Source organism: Astyanax mexicanus, chromosome 1 (genome assembly GCF_023375975.1).
Source record: "Astyanax mexicanus isolate ESR-SI-001 chromosome 1, AstMex3_surface, whole genome shotgun sequence".
Taxonomy (NCBI): domain Eukaryota; kingdom Metazoa; phylum Chordata; class Actinopteri; order Characiformes; family Acestrorhamphidae; genus Astyanax; species Astyanax mexicanus.
In genome coordinates this window covers 2,350,001-2,365,217 of record NC_064408.1, presented here as the reverse complement: position 1 = coordinate 2,365,217, position 15,217 = coordinate 2,350,001, and the positions used below count along the sequence as shown (strand labels likewise).

The 15,217-nt window shown below is 40.8% G+C and overlaps 1 protein-coding gene across 2 annotated transcripts in view; it reads right to left on the bottom strand.

Annotated features, from left to right (window-relative positions):
* Window positions 1–15,217, bottom strand: part of ephb4a (eph receptor B4a) — a 74,432-nt gene that overhangs the window by 15,167 nt on the left and 44,048 nt on the right. The window contains exons 5-11 of one of the 2 annotated variants that reach the window (XM_049465212.1): window positions 12,003–12,158; window positions 7,471–7,806; window positions 6,341–6,465; window positions 4,395–4,563; window positions 2,651–2,750; window positions 1,116–1,180; window positions 775–888 (exon numbers count right to left, since the gene is read on the bottom strand). In XM_049465212.1, the coding sequence (XP_049321169.1) occupies window positions 775–888; window positions 1,116–1,180; window positions 2,651–2,750; window positions 4,395–4,563; window positions 6,341–6,465; window positions 7,471–7,806; window positions 12,003–12,158 (1,065 nt within the window). The remainder of the gene's footprint in view (window positions 1–774; window positions 889–1,115; window positions 1,181–2,650; window positions 2,751–4,394; window positions 4,564–6,340; window positions 6,466–7,470; window positions 7,807–12,002; window positions 12,159–15,217) is intronic. The other variant, XM_049465213.1, reaches the window with a different exon arrangement.

Sequence of the window (15,217 nt, the reverse complement as noted above, 5' to 3'; positions counted from 1 at the left end):
TGGGTTTTGGTGGTGTTGGGTTTCGGTGATTTTGGGAGGAGAGTGTTGGGTTTAAGGGGTGTTGGGTTTTGATAATGCTGGGTGAAGAGAGTTGTTTTTTTGTGGTGTTGGGTTTTGGTGATGTTGGGAAGAGAGTGTTGGGTTTTATGGTGTTGGGTTTTGGTGATGCTGGATGGAGAGTGTTTGGAATTAGTGGTGTTAGGTTTTAGTAATGCTGGGTGAAGAGAGTTGGGTTTTATGGGTGTTGGGTGTTGGTGATGCTAGTGGGAGAGTGTTGGGTTTTTGAGGTGTTGCGTTATGGTAATGCTGGGTAAAGAGTGTTGGGTTGTGTGATGCTAGATGTTGGATTAAGTGGTGTTTGATGGTGAAGTTGGGTTTTGGTACTGTTAGCTGGTGCTGGGGATTGTTGGCTTTCGTAGTGATTGGTTATGTTGGGTTCTGCTAGTGTTTGGTGACAGCATATTGTTTTTTGTGGCAGTGTGCAAATGTTGATTGGTGGGATTTGTTGTTGTTTGGTTGGGTGTGTTTGGTTTGGATGGTGTTTGGTTGGGTGTGTTGGGTTTGGATCATATTTGGTGAGCTGTATTGGTGTTTGCTTGGGTGTGTTTGGTTTGGATGGTGTTTGGTTGGGTGTGTTGGGTTTGGATGGTGTTTGGTTGGGTGTGTTGGGTTTGGATGGTGTTTGGTTGGGTGTGTTGGGTTTGGATGGTGTTCGGTTGGGTGTGTTGGGTTTGGATGGTGTTTGGTTGGGTGTGTTGGGTTACAGAAACACACCTGCTCCTATAACCTCCTCAATCTTCACACAGGAGACGTCAATCTCTTTGGCGAACTCTCTCACGGCCTCGTTCGGGTCCTCATAGGTAAACGGATCGATATAGACCTTCACTCCTGAGAGAGAGAGAGAGAGAGAGAGAAAGAGACACAGAGAGAGAGAGAGAGAGACACAGAGAGAGAGAAAGAGAGAGAGAGAGAACATACTACATTACATTTAGGCCTGAAGGACATACCAAACACAGTGTACAGTGTGTGGGTGGCTGGATATGTGCATAGTGTGTAATTGTGATTGCACAAGTGTGTGTGTGTGTGTGTGTGTGTGTGTGTGTGTGTGTGTGTACCTTGGCCCATTAGGTACTGGCCGTTTTTATCGTTCAGTTCTGGATCCTTCAGTCGGTTCTGCTTTCTGAAAAACACAGATCATTTCCATATAAGGAAATTGTGAAAATGAGACTTTTACTGTGGAAAATGTGGTTAAACTGGATTTACATAATAAAAGTCCCTATTATTCTGCTGTGAGATTCATTACTAATACAGGAAAATTAATACGGCTTAAAATACAAAAGCATGAACGGAAAAACCTCAGGCTCTGTTCACTCACACAGACACACACACACACACACCCCTGCAGTCCCGCTCCACCCACTCTCTCTTCCTCCCTGTGTCTCTTCTTTCACTCGTTCTTTATCCCTTCATCTCAGCTCTGCAGATCAGGTTACACTACAGCTTATGCTGCTCTCTCGCCCATATCTCTCTCTCTCTCTCTCTCTCTCTCTCTCTCATTCTCTTATACTGCTCTCTCGCCCATATCCCCCTCTCTCTCTGTCTCTCTCTCTCTCTCTCTCATTCTCTTATACTTCTCTCGCACATATCCCCCTCTCTCTCTCTCTCTCTCTCTCTCTCTTTCTCTCTCATAATCTTATACTTCTCTCGCCCATATCCCCTCTCTCTCTCTCTCACTCTCTTATACTGCTCTCTCGCCCATATCCCCTCTCTCTCTCACTCTCTTATACTGCTCTCTCGCCCATATCCCTCTCTCTCTGTCTCTCTCTCTCTCATTCTCTTATACTGCTCTCTCGCCCATATCCCTCTCTCTCTGTCTCTCTCTCTCTCACTCTCTTATACTGCTCTCTCGCCCATATCCCTCTCTCTCTGTCTCTCTCTCTCTCATTCTCTTATACTGCTCTCTCGTCCATATCACTCTCTCTCTCTCTCTCTCATTCTCACATGTTGCTACTTGTGAGCATGTGTGTGGTATAGGTAATGAACAGAGTACAAATTGAGTGTGTGTTAGTGTGTGTGTGAGCCAGTTTGTGTAAGAGTGTGTGTGTGTGTGTCCTATTGTTCTCTTCACTTGGTCTGTGGAGACGTGGCCGCTACAGCTACATCCTGTACACACACTCTTACACACACTCTTACACACACTCTTACACACACTCTTACACACACTCTCTTTCCTACCTCTCAATTCAATGCAATTAGTGATTCAATTAGATTCAGTTTGATTCACTGCTAATGAGTCTAATTCAATCCGATTCAGTTAAATTAAGTTCAGATCAATACAATCATTCATTACATTCAGTCTAATCATATTCAGCTCAGTATTGTAGGTGCTGCTGCTTTAATGACTTCCTGGCTCAGTATTTGGTGGAATAACCCTATTTTTTAATGTTCTCCTCCACCAGTCTTACACACTGCTTTTGGATAACTTTATGCTGCTTTACTCCTGGTGCAAAAAATCAAGCAGTTCAGTTTGGTTTGATTGCTTGTGATTATCCATCTTCCTCTTGATTATTTATTAGTGGAAAGTTTTGCAGCATTTTATCAGTCAGTGTACATACTCTCTCTCGCTCTTTTTTTGTTCTATCGTTCTTACCGGATGCAGTAGATGGCGATGCCAATGACAGTGATGAGGAGGAGCATCCCCATGGCGATAAGAACCCCGGTAACGAGCAGAGGGGATGAAGGGTCATCTTCTGAGAGAAAGAGAGAGAGAGCGAGGGGAAAAGAAAGAGAGAAAGAGAGAGAGAGGGGAAAAGAAAGAGAGTTGAAAAATGACAGCAGTGCAGTTTAGGCGTCAGACGCTCCGCACTGGAGAGAAAATCGATTCTGAGTTCTGAACAGAAGCTCTGAGGTGACAAAGTTCCACCTCATAAATCAGAACCGCACAGAGTCCGGAGAACCTCAGGAGAACGTCTGATCTGATACAGGGTCCTCCTCTGAGTTCCTCTAATTAATCAGATTTTAAATATAAAGTTCATAAGCATCATGCTAATTAGACTGGTATAGAGTCATCCAGTTTATTCATCCATCCATCCAACCATAATTTTCCTATGGGATCAATAAAGTATTTATCTATCCATCCATCAACCTATCTAACTACCCGTCCAATCATCTGGTCTGTCCATTTATCTATCCGTCTATCCACCTGTCTGCCTGTTCATTTACACAACAATCCACCAATATATCTATTCATCCATCCACTTATCTACACTGATCCACTCATCTTTCTATTCGTCCATCTATATACTATACCCATATATATATATACACAGTCTTTACTGTCTGTCTGTCTTACAACTATCCACCTAACAATCTATCAATTAATGAATATATTAATCCATCACCCATCTGTGTATATGTCTATTAATCAATCAATCAATCAATCAATCAATAAATAAATACATATATCAGTCTATCAGTCTTTCTGAAGGACATGACCAGGCTCTATTTTGGGTTTAGAGGGTGTTAGTGGGGGTATCTGTGTGTTCTGCCCCGGTTCTTACCATCTGGGAGGGTTCTGAAGGAAGTGGTCGGGCTATATTGTAGGTTTAGAGGGTGTTACTGGGGGTTAAGAGGGTGTAAGTGGGGGTTTGAGGGTGTAAGTGGGGGTTATAGGGTTTACCTGTGTATTTTGCCCCTGTTCTTACCATCTGGGAGGGTTCTGAAGGAAGTGGTCGGGCAGTTTTGTGGGTTTACAGGTGGTTTAGATGGTGTTAGTGAGGGTATCTGGAGGGTTCTGGGAGGCGTGGCCAGGCTGTAGGGGGTTAGTAGGGGTTTAGAGGGTGTTAGTGGGGGGTTTAGAGGTGGTTTAGAGGATATTAGAGGGGGTTCTGAAGGACATGGCAGGGTTGTATTTTGGGTTTAGAGGGTGTAAGTGGGGATTTAGAAAGTGTTGGAGGTGGTTTAGATGGTGTTAGTGGGAGTTTAGAGGGGGTATCTGTGTATTCTGGTCCGGTTCTTACCGTCTGGGAGGGTTCTGTAGGACGTGGCCGGGCTGTATTTTGAGTTTAGAGGTGGTTTTGAAGGTGTTAGTGGGGGTTTAGAGGGGGTATCTGTGTATTCTGGTCCGGTTCTTACCATCTGGGAGGGTTCTGAAGGACGTGGCCGGGCTGTATTTAGGGTTTAGAGGGTGTTATTGGGGGTTTAGAGGGTGTTAGAGGTGGTTTAGAAGGTGTTAGTGGGGGTTTAGAGGGGGTATCTGTGTATTCTGGCCCGGTTCTTACCGTCTGGGAGGGTTCTGAAGGACGTGGCCGGGCTGTATTTTGAGTTTAGAGGTGGTTTGAAGGTGTTAGTGGGGGTTTAGAGGGGGTATCTGTGTATTCTGGCCCGGTTCTTACCGTCTGGGAGGGTTCTGAAGGACGTGGCCGGGCCGAAGCTGCTGTATCCGGCCTGGGTTCGGGCTCGGACCTGAACCTCGTACTGGGTGGCTCTTCTCAGATCACTCAGAACCACCTGATTACTCTCACTCTCCTTATAACGACACCAGTGCTCATCTGCTCCACGCTCCTGCAACACACAACCAGACTCTTACTGTGGAAAACCGCTTTAAATCAGAATTATATAATAAAAGTCCCTATTTATAATGCTGTATGCTTTAGTGGTAACACAGGGTAAAGGTTAATTATGCTTCAAATATAAAATACTAAAGGACAAACCTCAGACACACACACACACACACACACACAGTCAGTGAAATCTGTTTGTATTCGTTTCCGTTTAGGTCGGTGTTTGCAGTTTAATTATTGGTGTTTATTTGATCTGTTTGATTTTGTTAATTGCTTTGGCAGCTCTGTTATCAGCAGCAGCTCTGCCAAAACAATAAAACACCTCCCAGACTAACAGAACCACAAAGAAAGAGAGAGAGAGAGAGAGAGAGAGAGAGAGAAATAAATTAAAAAACGAGTGTAGAGAGGGAGCATCATTGTATCTTCTGAAATTAAGTGTATTAAATAGAGTTAAATAGAGTTTATTCTCTCTCTACTGTCCAGAGAAGACTTCCTACTAATTATGGTTTTCTCCTCAATTTCCCAATCGAGCAAGTTCATAGCAACCACTCGGCAACAGCACAGCAGCCACCTGAGATGCTGAAGCAAGTGCTAAGCAACTGCATAGCAACCAGAGGGTGGTTCTATTCTATTCTACTGGCAGTATGTATCTTCTACATGGACTAGAGGGAGTGTTTATGCTGCTTATCTACGCAGATATCTGTTCATCCATCCATCCATCCATTTTTCTAGCGCTCTGTCTAGCTAGTAGTCTAGTTAGCTGTCTGTCTAGGGGTCTGGCTAGCTAGTTGTCTGTCTGTCTGTCTAGTTGTCTGTCTATTGATCTGTCTGTCTAGTGGTTTAGCTAGCTAGCTCTCTGTCTGCCTGCCTGTCTAGTTAGCTGTCTGCTTGTCAAGCTAGCTAGTTGTCTGTCCAGCTAGCTAGCTATCTGTCTATCAGTACATCTAGCTGTCTGTCGGTCTAGAGTTACAGCGGTCTAGTTAGCTGTTGGCCTGTCTAATTAGCTGTTTGTCTGTCTGTCTGCCTTTCTAGCTAGCTAGTTGTCTGCCTGCCTAGTTAGCTGTCTGTCTAGTTGTCTAGCTAGCTGACTGTCTGTCTAACTGTCTGTCTAGAGTTACAGCTGTCTTCTTAGCTGTCTGCCTGTCTAATTAGCTGTTTGTCTGTCTGTCTGCCTTTCTAGCTAGTTGCCTGCCTATCTATTTAGCTGTCTTTCTAGTTGTCTAGCTAGCTGTCAGTCTGTCTGTCCAGCAGTCTAGGTAGCTAGTTGTCTTCCTGTCTAGTTAGCCATCTGTCTGCCTGTATAGATAGCTAGCTGTGTCTGTATAGCTGTCTATCTTACTGTCTTACTGTCTGTCTAGCTCTCTGTCTGCCTGTCTAGCTAGCTGTCTGTTCGTCTGTCTGTCTAGCGTTATAGATAGCTAGCTGTGTCTGTCTAGCTAGCCGCCTCTATGTCGGTCTACTTAGTTAGCTCTCTGTCTAGCGGTCTAGCTAGCTAGCTGTCCATCTGTAGGGTTAGCTGTCTATCTGTCTAGCTAGCTGTCTTTCTGTCTAATTAGCGGTATAGCTAACCAGCTGTCTGTCTCTCTAATGTTCTAGCTAGCCACCACCCCATTTTATCAGTTCCCCAACCTAGCAAGTTCATATCAACCACTGAGCAACAGCACAGAAGCCACCAGAGATGCTGTAGCAAGTGCTTAGCAAATTCATAGCAACTCTACTCATAGCAAGTTCTACTCTATTGTGAGTATTTCTCCTGGGCGTGGCGGAGTGGGCGGTACCTTCTCGCAGTAGCGGAGCTGGTATTGGAGGATGCTGTAGTGGGGCTGGGCAGGGACGGCCCAGTGCAGAGTCAGACTGGACTCGGTAGCCGTGCTCTTCCTGATCCCAGAAACCAGAACCGGCACTGAAACACAGAACAGAACAGAACCCGTCACACAGCTGTACAGAACCACAGCGCTCCGGATTCAGCTAGGCTGAATATGGGTTTATACTTTAGAGCTAATTTTAGCAGGTTTAGCACTGATGCTACACAGCTAATCAAAACTAATCAAAGCTAATGTAGCTAACAGGTAAACAGGGTCTGAGGCAGGCTGTTAGCATCATGCTAATATGAGTGAGCTAACCTGTGAGCTTCTATTGATTGTTAGCAACATTAAATGGTGTGGCTTCTGTGCTAAAACTGATGGATTTCTCATTAATATTATTATTAACACCAGTTTATCCAACTATCTAACCGCCTGTTCATCCACCTGTCGGTCTGTCCGTCCATCTATATATTTATTCCTCTATATACTTTGTTTGTCCAGCTAGCTGTCCATCTTTCTATCTATCTGTCTGTCTGTATATCTAGCCAGCAGACCTTTTGTCTAACTCCCTGTCTTGCCGTCTAGCTGCCTTGATGGTTGTCTGTCTGAATCTATCTATCTGTCTAATTAGTTGTCTGTCTCTCTGTCTGTCTACCTGCTAGCTGGCTGACTGTCTTTCTGTCTGTCTGGTTATCTGTCTGTCTGTATCTCTAGCTAGCTGTCCAGATAGCTGTCTTGTCTGCCTGTATCTGTCTGTCTAACAGATTATATCTGGCTGTCTAGCTAGCAGTCTGTCTAGCTGCTCAGCTAACTTTCTATCTGTATCCATCTGTCTGTCTCTCTCTGTATCTAGCTGCCTGTCTAGCTACCTAACTGTCTGTCTGACAGTTTAAATGCTTTTAGTATCTGTTAGCAACATTAGCATTGCAGCTTCATTGCTAAAATTAGTGTTCGTCTATCCATTAATCCCACTATTCCCCACTAACCTTTAACCTTCAAATGTTAGCACTGTAGCTTTTCTCAATATTTTAAGTATATTTAGAATATATTAACATTTATTACATATTTATATTAACATTTATATATATGCAGTAGGCTCTGACCGTTACGGCCGGTGGTGATGTTGATGCTGTCCCCGGCCGGCCCCTGCTGGCTGAGGGTGGAGACCCCGTTGAGCGCCTGGACGGTGAAGGTGTAGGTGGTGTGTGGGCGGAGCCCCCAGATGCTGACCCGCCTCCCGTGGATGGCGGTCTGGGCGGGGCGGTAGCTGACCCCCTCCCCGCAGGCGGTGCAGGGTCCGGCGGGGGACGAGCAGACGCTGCATTGGACGCTGTAGGACAGATCAGCGCGTCCCCCGCTGTCCACCGGCTCGCTCCACTCCAGCGTCAGAGATGTGTCGTTAATCTGCGGGAACAGCCCGCGGGGGGACGACGGGGGACCTGAGGGACACGGACACAGAGAGAGAGGGACATTCAGAGACCTTCAGAGACATTCAGAGACATGCATTTATAAAACAAGCTAAAGTCATTTGTGTAACATATGTGGACAGGGTTTGCTGAATTCACTGAACACCTTAACAACCACCTGAAGCACCTAAAAAACCACCCGCATAGAAACACCTAAGCAGCCTCCACAGACATGATAGTAATTAGTTGGAATACTTTAGCTACTGTCTATGAACACTGTAACAACCACCTCGAATGCTATAGCAACCACCTAGCAAGCACCCGAAATACCTTAGCATTGGTATTGATAAGCCAAAGCATCTTCATAGCTACCACCTAGCAACACCTAAGCAACCATCACATATGATAGCAATTACCTGGAATACCTTAGCAACTGCCTAAGATCACCTAAGCAATCACCTCAGATATTACAACAATGAGCTAGGAACCACCACAGCAAGCACCTGGAATACGTTAGCAACCACTTAACAATACCTGAGCAACCACTTGATAAACCACAGCAACATTCTAGCAACCACCTAGCAGCACCTAAGCAAACACCACAGATAAGATAGCAACCACCTTGAATTCCTAAACAACTGCCTAGCAACACCGTAACAACCACCACATAAGATAGCAACCACCTGGAATACCTTATTAATTGTCTAGCAACACAATAACATCCACCACAGATATTATAACAAGGAGCTAGCAACCACCATAGCAAGCACCTGAAATATCTTAGCAACCACTTAACAATACCTGATTAACTATTTGATAAACCATAGCAACATAATAGCAATCAGCTAAGCAAACACCACAGATATGATAGCAACCACCTGGAACTCTTTAGTAACCGCCTTGAAACACTTAAGCAGCCACCACAGATATGATGGCAACCATCTGCAATACCTTAGTAAATGCCTATAGCAGTGACCTAGCAACCATTTAGCAACACCACAGCAGGCACCTAAAATACCTCAGCAACCACTTAAAAACCATAGCAACATCATAGCAATCAATTAGCAACTGTCTTGCATCACCTTCTAAGCACATGTGTACACTGGATGCTGTTTAAATCCCCTCACTCACAAGATAGCACCTCACAACTTATACCCCTTTTAAAGGTTCTCTCTCTCTCTCTCTCTCTCTCATTTATTGTTATCCTCTCTCGCCCGCAGTGCAGCATAACCATTATATTGGATTCTCTAAACTCGATTAGCTTCCTAGCAGCAGAGATTAGCGCGCTAATAAAGTAACCATGCTTTCTGTTCTGCCACACACACACACTATAGATACTTCTCACTGTGTGTGTGTGTGTGTGTGTGTGTGTGTGTATGTTTGAGTGTGTGTGTGATAAATATTGTGATAATACACGCACATGCTAATCCTTTTAATGCTAACATACCGTCCAGCTATGTTTTAGCACTTTGCTGAAGCACCTCACACTCCAGTGTGTGTGTTAATATATGTGTGTGTGTGTGTGTGTGTCAGTTTTCACACATACACACACACTCCGCCTCCTGCTGTCTGGCGACTTGAGACCGCCATATTTACTGATGTACTGATAAAACAGCAAACAAACCGCAATCTGGATCATCCATCAGCACATTTTAATCCACTGTGACTGTGTGTGTGTGTGTGTGTGACTGTGTGTGTGTGTGTGTCACATACAAAACGTCCTCTGTTCGGTGTGTATGAACGCCAGATAAGCTAAACAAACCGGAATGTGTAAACTCCAACGCAGACACAGAGCAAACACAGGCTAATATAGCTATAGCCCGCTGCGCTACGCTAGCTGTACGCCGCGGATGCTAACAGAGTTCAAACAAAACGCCACAGACTCTGAGTTTCAGTCCACATACGGACATAAATGATCTTATATAATCCACACACTCGCCTGATAAGAACATTCCCTCACCACAACATAAATATTGATTCAGATGCTATCGCTAAAGCTACACACACACACACACACACACTGATACAGATAATAAACCAAATGTACAGCTCTTTATTAGGACAGAGTAGTGTGGGGAAGTATAGAGAGAGTATAGAGTAGTAAAATCATTAATAATCAGTTATAACACACATACGTAGAAAGGGCAACAATATAGATGGATGTGGGTTCACTATTTGGCAAACAACAGGTCATTAATGCCCTTTCTATGTATGTGTTATAACTGATTATTAATGATTTATAAGGCATTTACAACCTAATTAGTAACCATTAATAAACTAATTGTAAACCATTTATTAACCATTTATAAAGGTAGTCTTATTTTAGTGGTACCGGACATAGTATAGGGTAGTATATTGTTACAGAGGGTAGTATAGGTTATATAGGTCAGTATATAAAGAATAGGGGGACAAAAGGACAGTATATAGGGGAGTATAAAAAGGACAGTGTGGTATAGGGGAGTATGGGCTGTTATAGTATTATTAGGAGTATTAGGCTAGTATTGAGATTATTAGGAATTATAGGGTAGTATAGGAAATAATAAAGCATTTAGGGTAGTATAGGAATAGTACAGGCAAATATAGGAAGTATAGGCTAGTATTTAGGGTTGTATTGGGAAGTATAGGGTGGTATGACTATATAGTAGTATATGAAAGAATAAAATATTATAGGATAGTATAGAAACAGTATAGGCAAAGACAGGGAGTATAGGATAGAATATAGTAAAGAATTAGGAAATATAGGCTGTTATAGGGATGTATAGGGTAGCATGGGCTAATATATTAATATTAGGATTATTGGAATGTATAGGGAAGTATAACCTTGTATAAGGAGTATAGGGAATCACAGGGAAGTATAGGAAAGAATAAAGCATTATGGGGTAATATGGAGCATATAGAAAAAGTATAGGCAAAGACAGGGATCGTAGGTTAGTATAGGGAGTATATGTTATTATTAGAATTAATGGAAAGTATAGGGAAGTATAAAGAAGTATGAGAAGTATATGGTATCATAGGGTAGTTCAGGAAAGAATAGAGCATTACATTGAACTATAGGGAGTACAGGAATAGTATATGCAAAATCAGGACGTATAGGCTAGAATATAGGGAAGTAATAGGATGTATAGGGTAGTATAATGAAGTATAAGTAGTATAGGGCAGTATAGGATAAAATAAAACATAGTGTAGTATAGGAAATATTGAAATAGTATAGGGAACAATTGCTTATAGAGTATAGGCTATAATATCGGGTTAGAAAGAATAAAGTGGTATAGGGAAGAATAGGGTGTATAGGGTAGAGTAGCATGGGCTAAAATATAATTAGGATTATTGGAAAGTATAATATTGTACTAGTTATAGGTAGTATAAGAAGGTATGAGGAGTATAGGGTATGATAGGGAAGTATAGGAAAGAATAAAGCATTATAGGGTACTATAGTGAGTTGAATTGAATTAAGTCTACAAACATTTGGACACAGTCAACTTCCGTCCAGGTCCAGACTGAGCCAATTAGAGCTGCCACTCATTCCTTCATTCACTCCCTTAAAAACACACCGCCCACTTAGCTGTCAATCAAACAGACAATGATGAGCAGAGCCCCAGTGGGGATGAGCCCCGGCACTACAATACCCAGCATGCATCACAATGGAGGAAGCACCTGGGCGCACTAAAGAGAGGAATGCTGGGCGAGATGCATGGAGAAAACAGGTGGTGAGAGAGAGAAAGAGAGAGAATATAAAAGAGAAGAAGATGGAAGCGGTCAGATGGAAAGAGAGATGAATACAGAGGAATGCTGAGAGAAAAAGAGAGAGAGAGAGAGAGAGGAAAAGAAAGGATTAAAATGACTGAATGTTACTTAAGGTGAAGACCCTGGGTAACACTGGCTTCCGCCATCAGGCTTCGCTCCAACTTCCATAATTCACCTAACCTCAACATGAGCATGCTGGCGGCCAGTGTTCAACCAACCTCACTCACAAGATAACACCTCACTACTTATATAAAAACCCTACTTATACTACTTATACATTCCCAATCCCTGATGTAAACCTTTACGATTGATTTAATTAAAGCTATCCTATTAAGAACTTCCTCCATACCAACTGTTAAACTTGGTGGCGGTAGTATTACAGTCTGGGGACGCTTTACTACTTCAGGACTTTAACGACTTGTCTTAGTCGATAGATAGATGTTTGTGTGTGTGTGTGTGTGTGTCTGTGTGCGTGTGTTACTCACGTGTGCAGGGTGTATCCAGGCTGTCGCTGGGAGCGCGGTAGTAACCGGGTCGGCACACGCAGGACGCCGCCCCGAACTCCCCGGTGTGACTGGACTCCGGACACGGAGAACACGGACCAGGACCAGAACCCAGCTTAAACTGACCAGCAGGACAGGCTGCAGAGAGAGAGAGTATTATAGTATAGTGTTATAGTATAGTTCAGTATAGTTAGTCTAATAGTACAGTATTATTGTATTATAGCATTGTATAACAGTATGTATTTTTGTACAGTTTAGCATTATAGTGTGATAATATAGTTTCGTTTTGTAGTACACTACAGTATTATAGTGTAGTGCAGTATAGTTTAATATTACTGTATAGTATAGCTATTAGAGTATTAAAGTATTAGAGCATATTATAACAAAATACAGTATTTTAGTATAGTTTAGCATTATATTGTGATCGTATGGTTTCGTTTTATAGTACACTACAGTATTATGGTATAGTAGAGGTAAAGTATAGTATAGTTTAATATTACTGTATAGTATAGCTATTAGAGTATTAAAGTATTAGAGCATATTATAACAAAGTATAGTATTTTAGTATAGTTTAGCATTATTGTGTGATAGTATGGTTTCGTTATGGTATAGTAGAGGTAAAGTATAGTATAGTTTAATATTACTGTATAGTATAGCTATTAGAGTATTAAAGTATTAGAGCATATTATAACAAAGTATAGTATTTTAGTATAGTTTAGCATTATATTGTGATCGTATGGTTTCATTTTATAGTACACTACGGTATTATGGTATAGTAGAGGTAAAGTATAGTATAGTTTAATATTACTGTATAGTATAGCTATTAGAGTATTAAAGTATTAGAGCATATTATAACAAAGTATAGTATTTTAGTATAGTTTAGCATTACAGTGTGATCGTATGGTTTCATTTTATAGTACACTATGGTATTATGGTATAGTAGAGGTAAAGTATAGTATAGTTCAATATTACGTATAGTATACTTATTAGACTATTATAGTATTATAGCATATTATAACAAAGTATAGTATTTTAGTATAGTTTAGCATTACAGTGTGAAAGTATGGTTTTGTTTTATACTATACTATGGTATTATAGTATAGTAGAGATAAAGTATAGTATAGTTTAATATTACTGTATAGTATAGTTAGGTATTATAGTGTTCTAGTATAGCACATTAAAGTATAATAGTATTTTGTCTATAGCTCTCAAGTCTTAGTAGCATAGTATTATAGTATAGTGTTATGGTATAATTTAGTATAGTTTTCCAGTCCTTAAGTAGAGTATTATAGTATTATAACATAGTACGACAAAGTATAGTATTTTAGTATAATTTAGTGTTTTGTTTTATAGTATAGTATGGTATTACAGTATAGTATAGTTTAATATTACAGGTAGTATAGTGTTATAATATAGCACATTATAGTACTCTGTCTATTGTTCTTAAGTATTATAGCAGAATATAGTATTACAGTATAGTAGCAGTATTCTTTCTTTAACCAAAAGTGTTTTAAATACAACACTGAAGAGAGAGAGAGTATTATAGTATAGTTTATGGTATTATAGAAGAGTATAGTAACATAGTATTATGGGATAGCAAAAGCATTATAAAGTATTATAGTGTAGTTTAGTGTTATAGTCTATGTTTTGTAGTATAACATGGTATAGTATAGTTTAATATGGTATTCTAGTATTATAGTGTAGCACAATATAGTATTATAGTATTGTGTCTATAGACCTCTTGTTGTATAGTATAGTATTGGAGTATAGTGGTAGTATTCTTTTATTAACCAAAACTGGCTTAAAAACAGAATGCTGAAGAGTGTATTATAGTATAGTATAGTATAATTATATAGTATAATATAGCTTTGTATTATAGAGTGTAGTATTATAGCGCAGTAAAACAAAGTATAGTTTTGTATTATAGTATAGTTAGGTATTACAATGCTATAGTACAGCATGTTAGAGCATTATAACATTGAGTATATAACATTACAGTATAGCAAATACAGCAAAGTATATTTAATGTACTCTGCTGATCGTCATACATGGGAAACACACCGTGTGGTCCAGAACATCACACACACACACACACACACACACACACACACACACACACACACACACACACACACACACACACACACACACACACACACACACACACACACACACACACACACACACACATACGACAGCGAGCCAAAACCCCATTATAAAAAAGACAAACAGTAGAGGAGTATCCATTCATCACTGTCACCATATATAAACACAACCAAACAGACGAGTGTGTGTGTGTGTGTGTGTGTTAATCTTTTATTCTTATATCATTTAATAAGAGATTCATTGAGTCTTTAATCATTTCCAAAGATTCAAAACGTCCTACATTTTTTAAAAGAATCATTAAGTATTTAATCATTTTGTCAAGGAACTATTAAGTACTGAGTCATTTAAAAAAGATTCATAAACAGTGTTTTAATATTTAGAAGATCTGAATCATTTTGCAAGAATCTTTAAATTATTGTGTAAAGAATCATTGTGGTTCTGAATCATTATAATACACTGTTTAAGATTCTTTACTAAATGATTCAAAACAAGATGATTCTTTCCAATATTACTGATTCACCAGGGCATTTATATATTGTAATGTGCATCTCAATCCACACACACACACACACACATACACACACACACACAGAAACACACACACAGGAACACACACACACACAGAAACACACACACAGAAACACGCACACACACTATGAATGAATTACAGTGTACAGATGGACCACTTCAGAAAGTTTATGAGCCGTTTAACCCAACACACACACTGTCCTCATATATCACACACACACACACACACACACACACACACACACACACACACACACTCACACACACACACACACACACACACTCACACACACACATATATCACATACACTAATATATCACACACTCACATATATACACTGTCTTTATCTCTCTCTCTCTCTCTCAAATCTCAAGACTCCCAGACACCCACACTCACTCTACATATATTAACCTTTACTTAAGTGCTGAGGCAATGAATACCAGCACACACACACACACACTCACACACACACACACACACACTCACACACACACTCACACACAGTGAGATATAAGTGAATAATGAGTTTGCTCTGTGATAGGAGCTCACATTAGAGTAACAC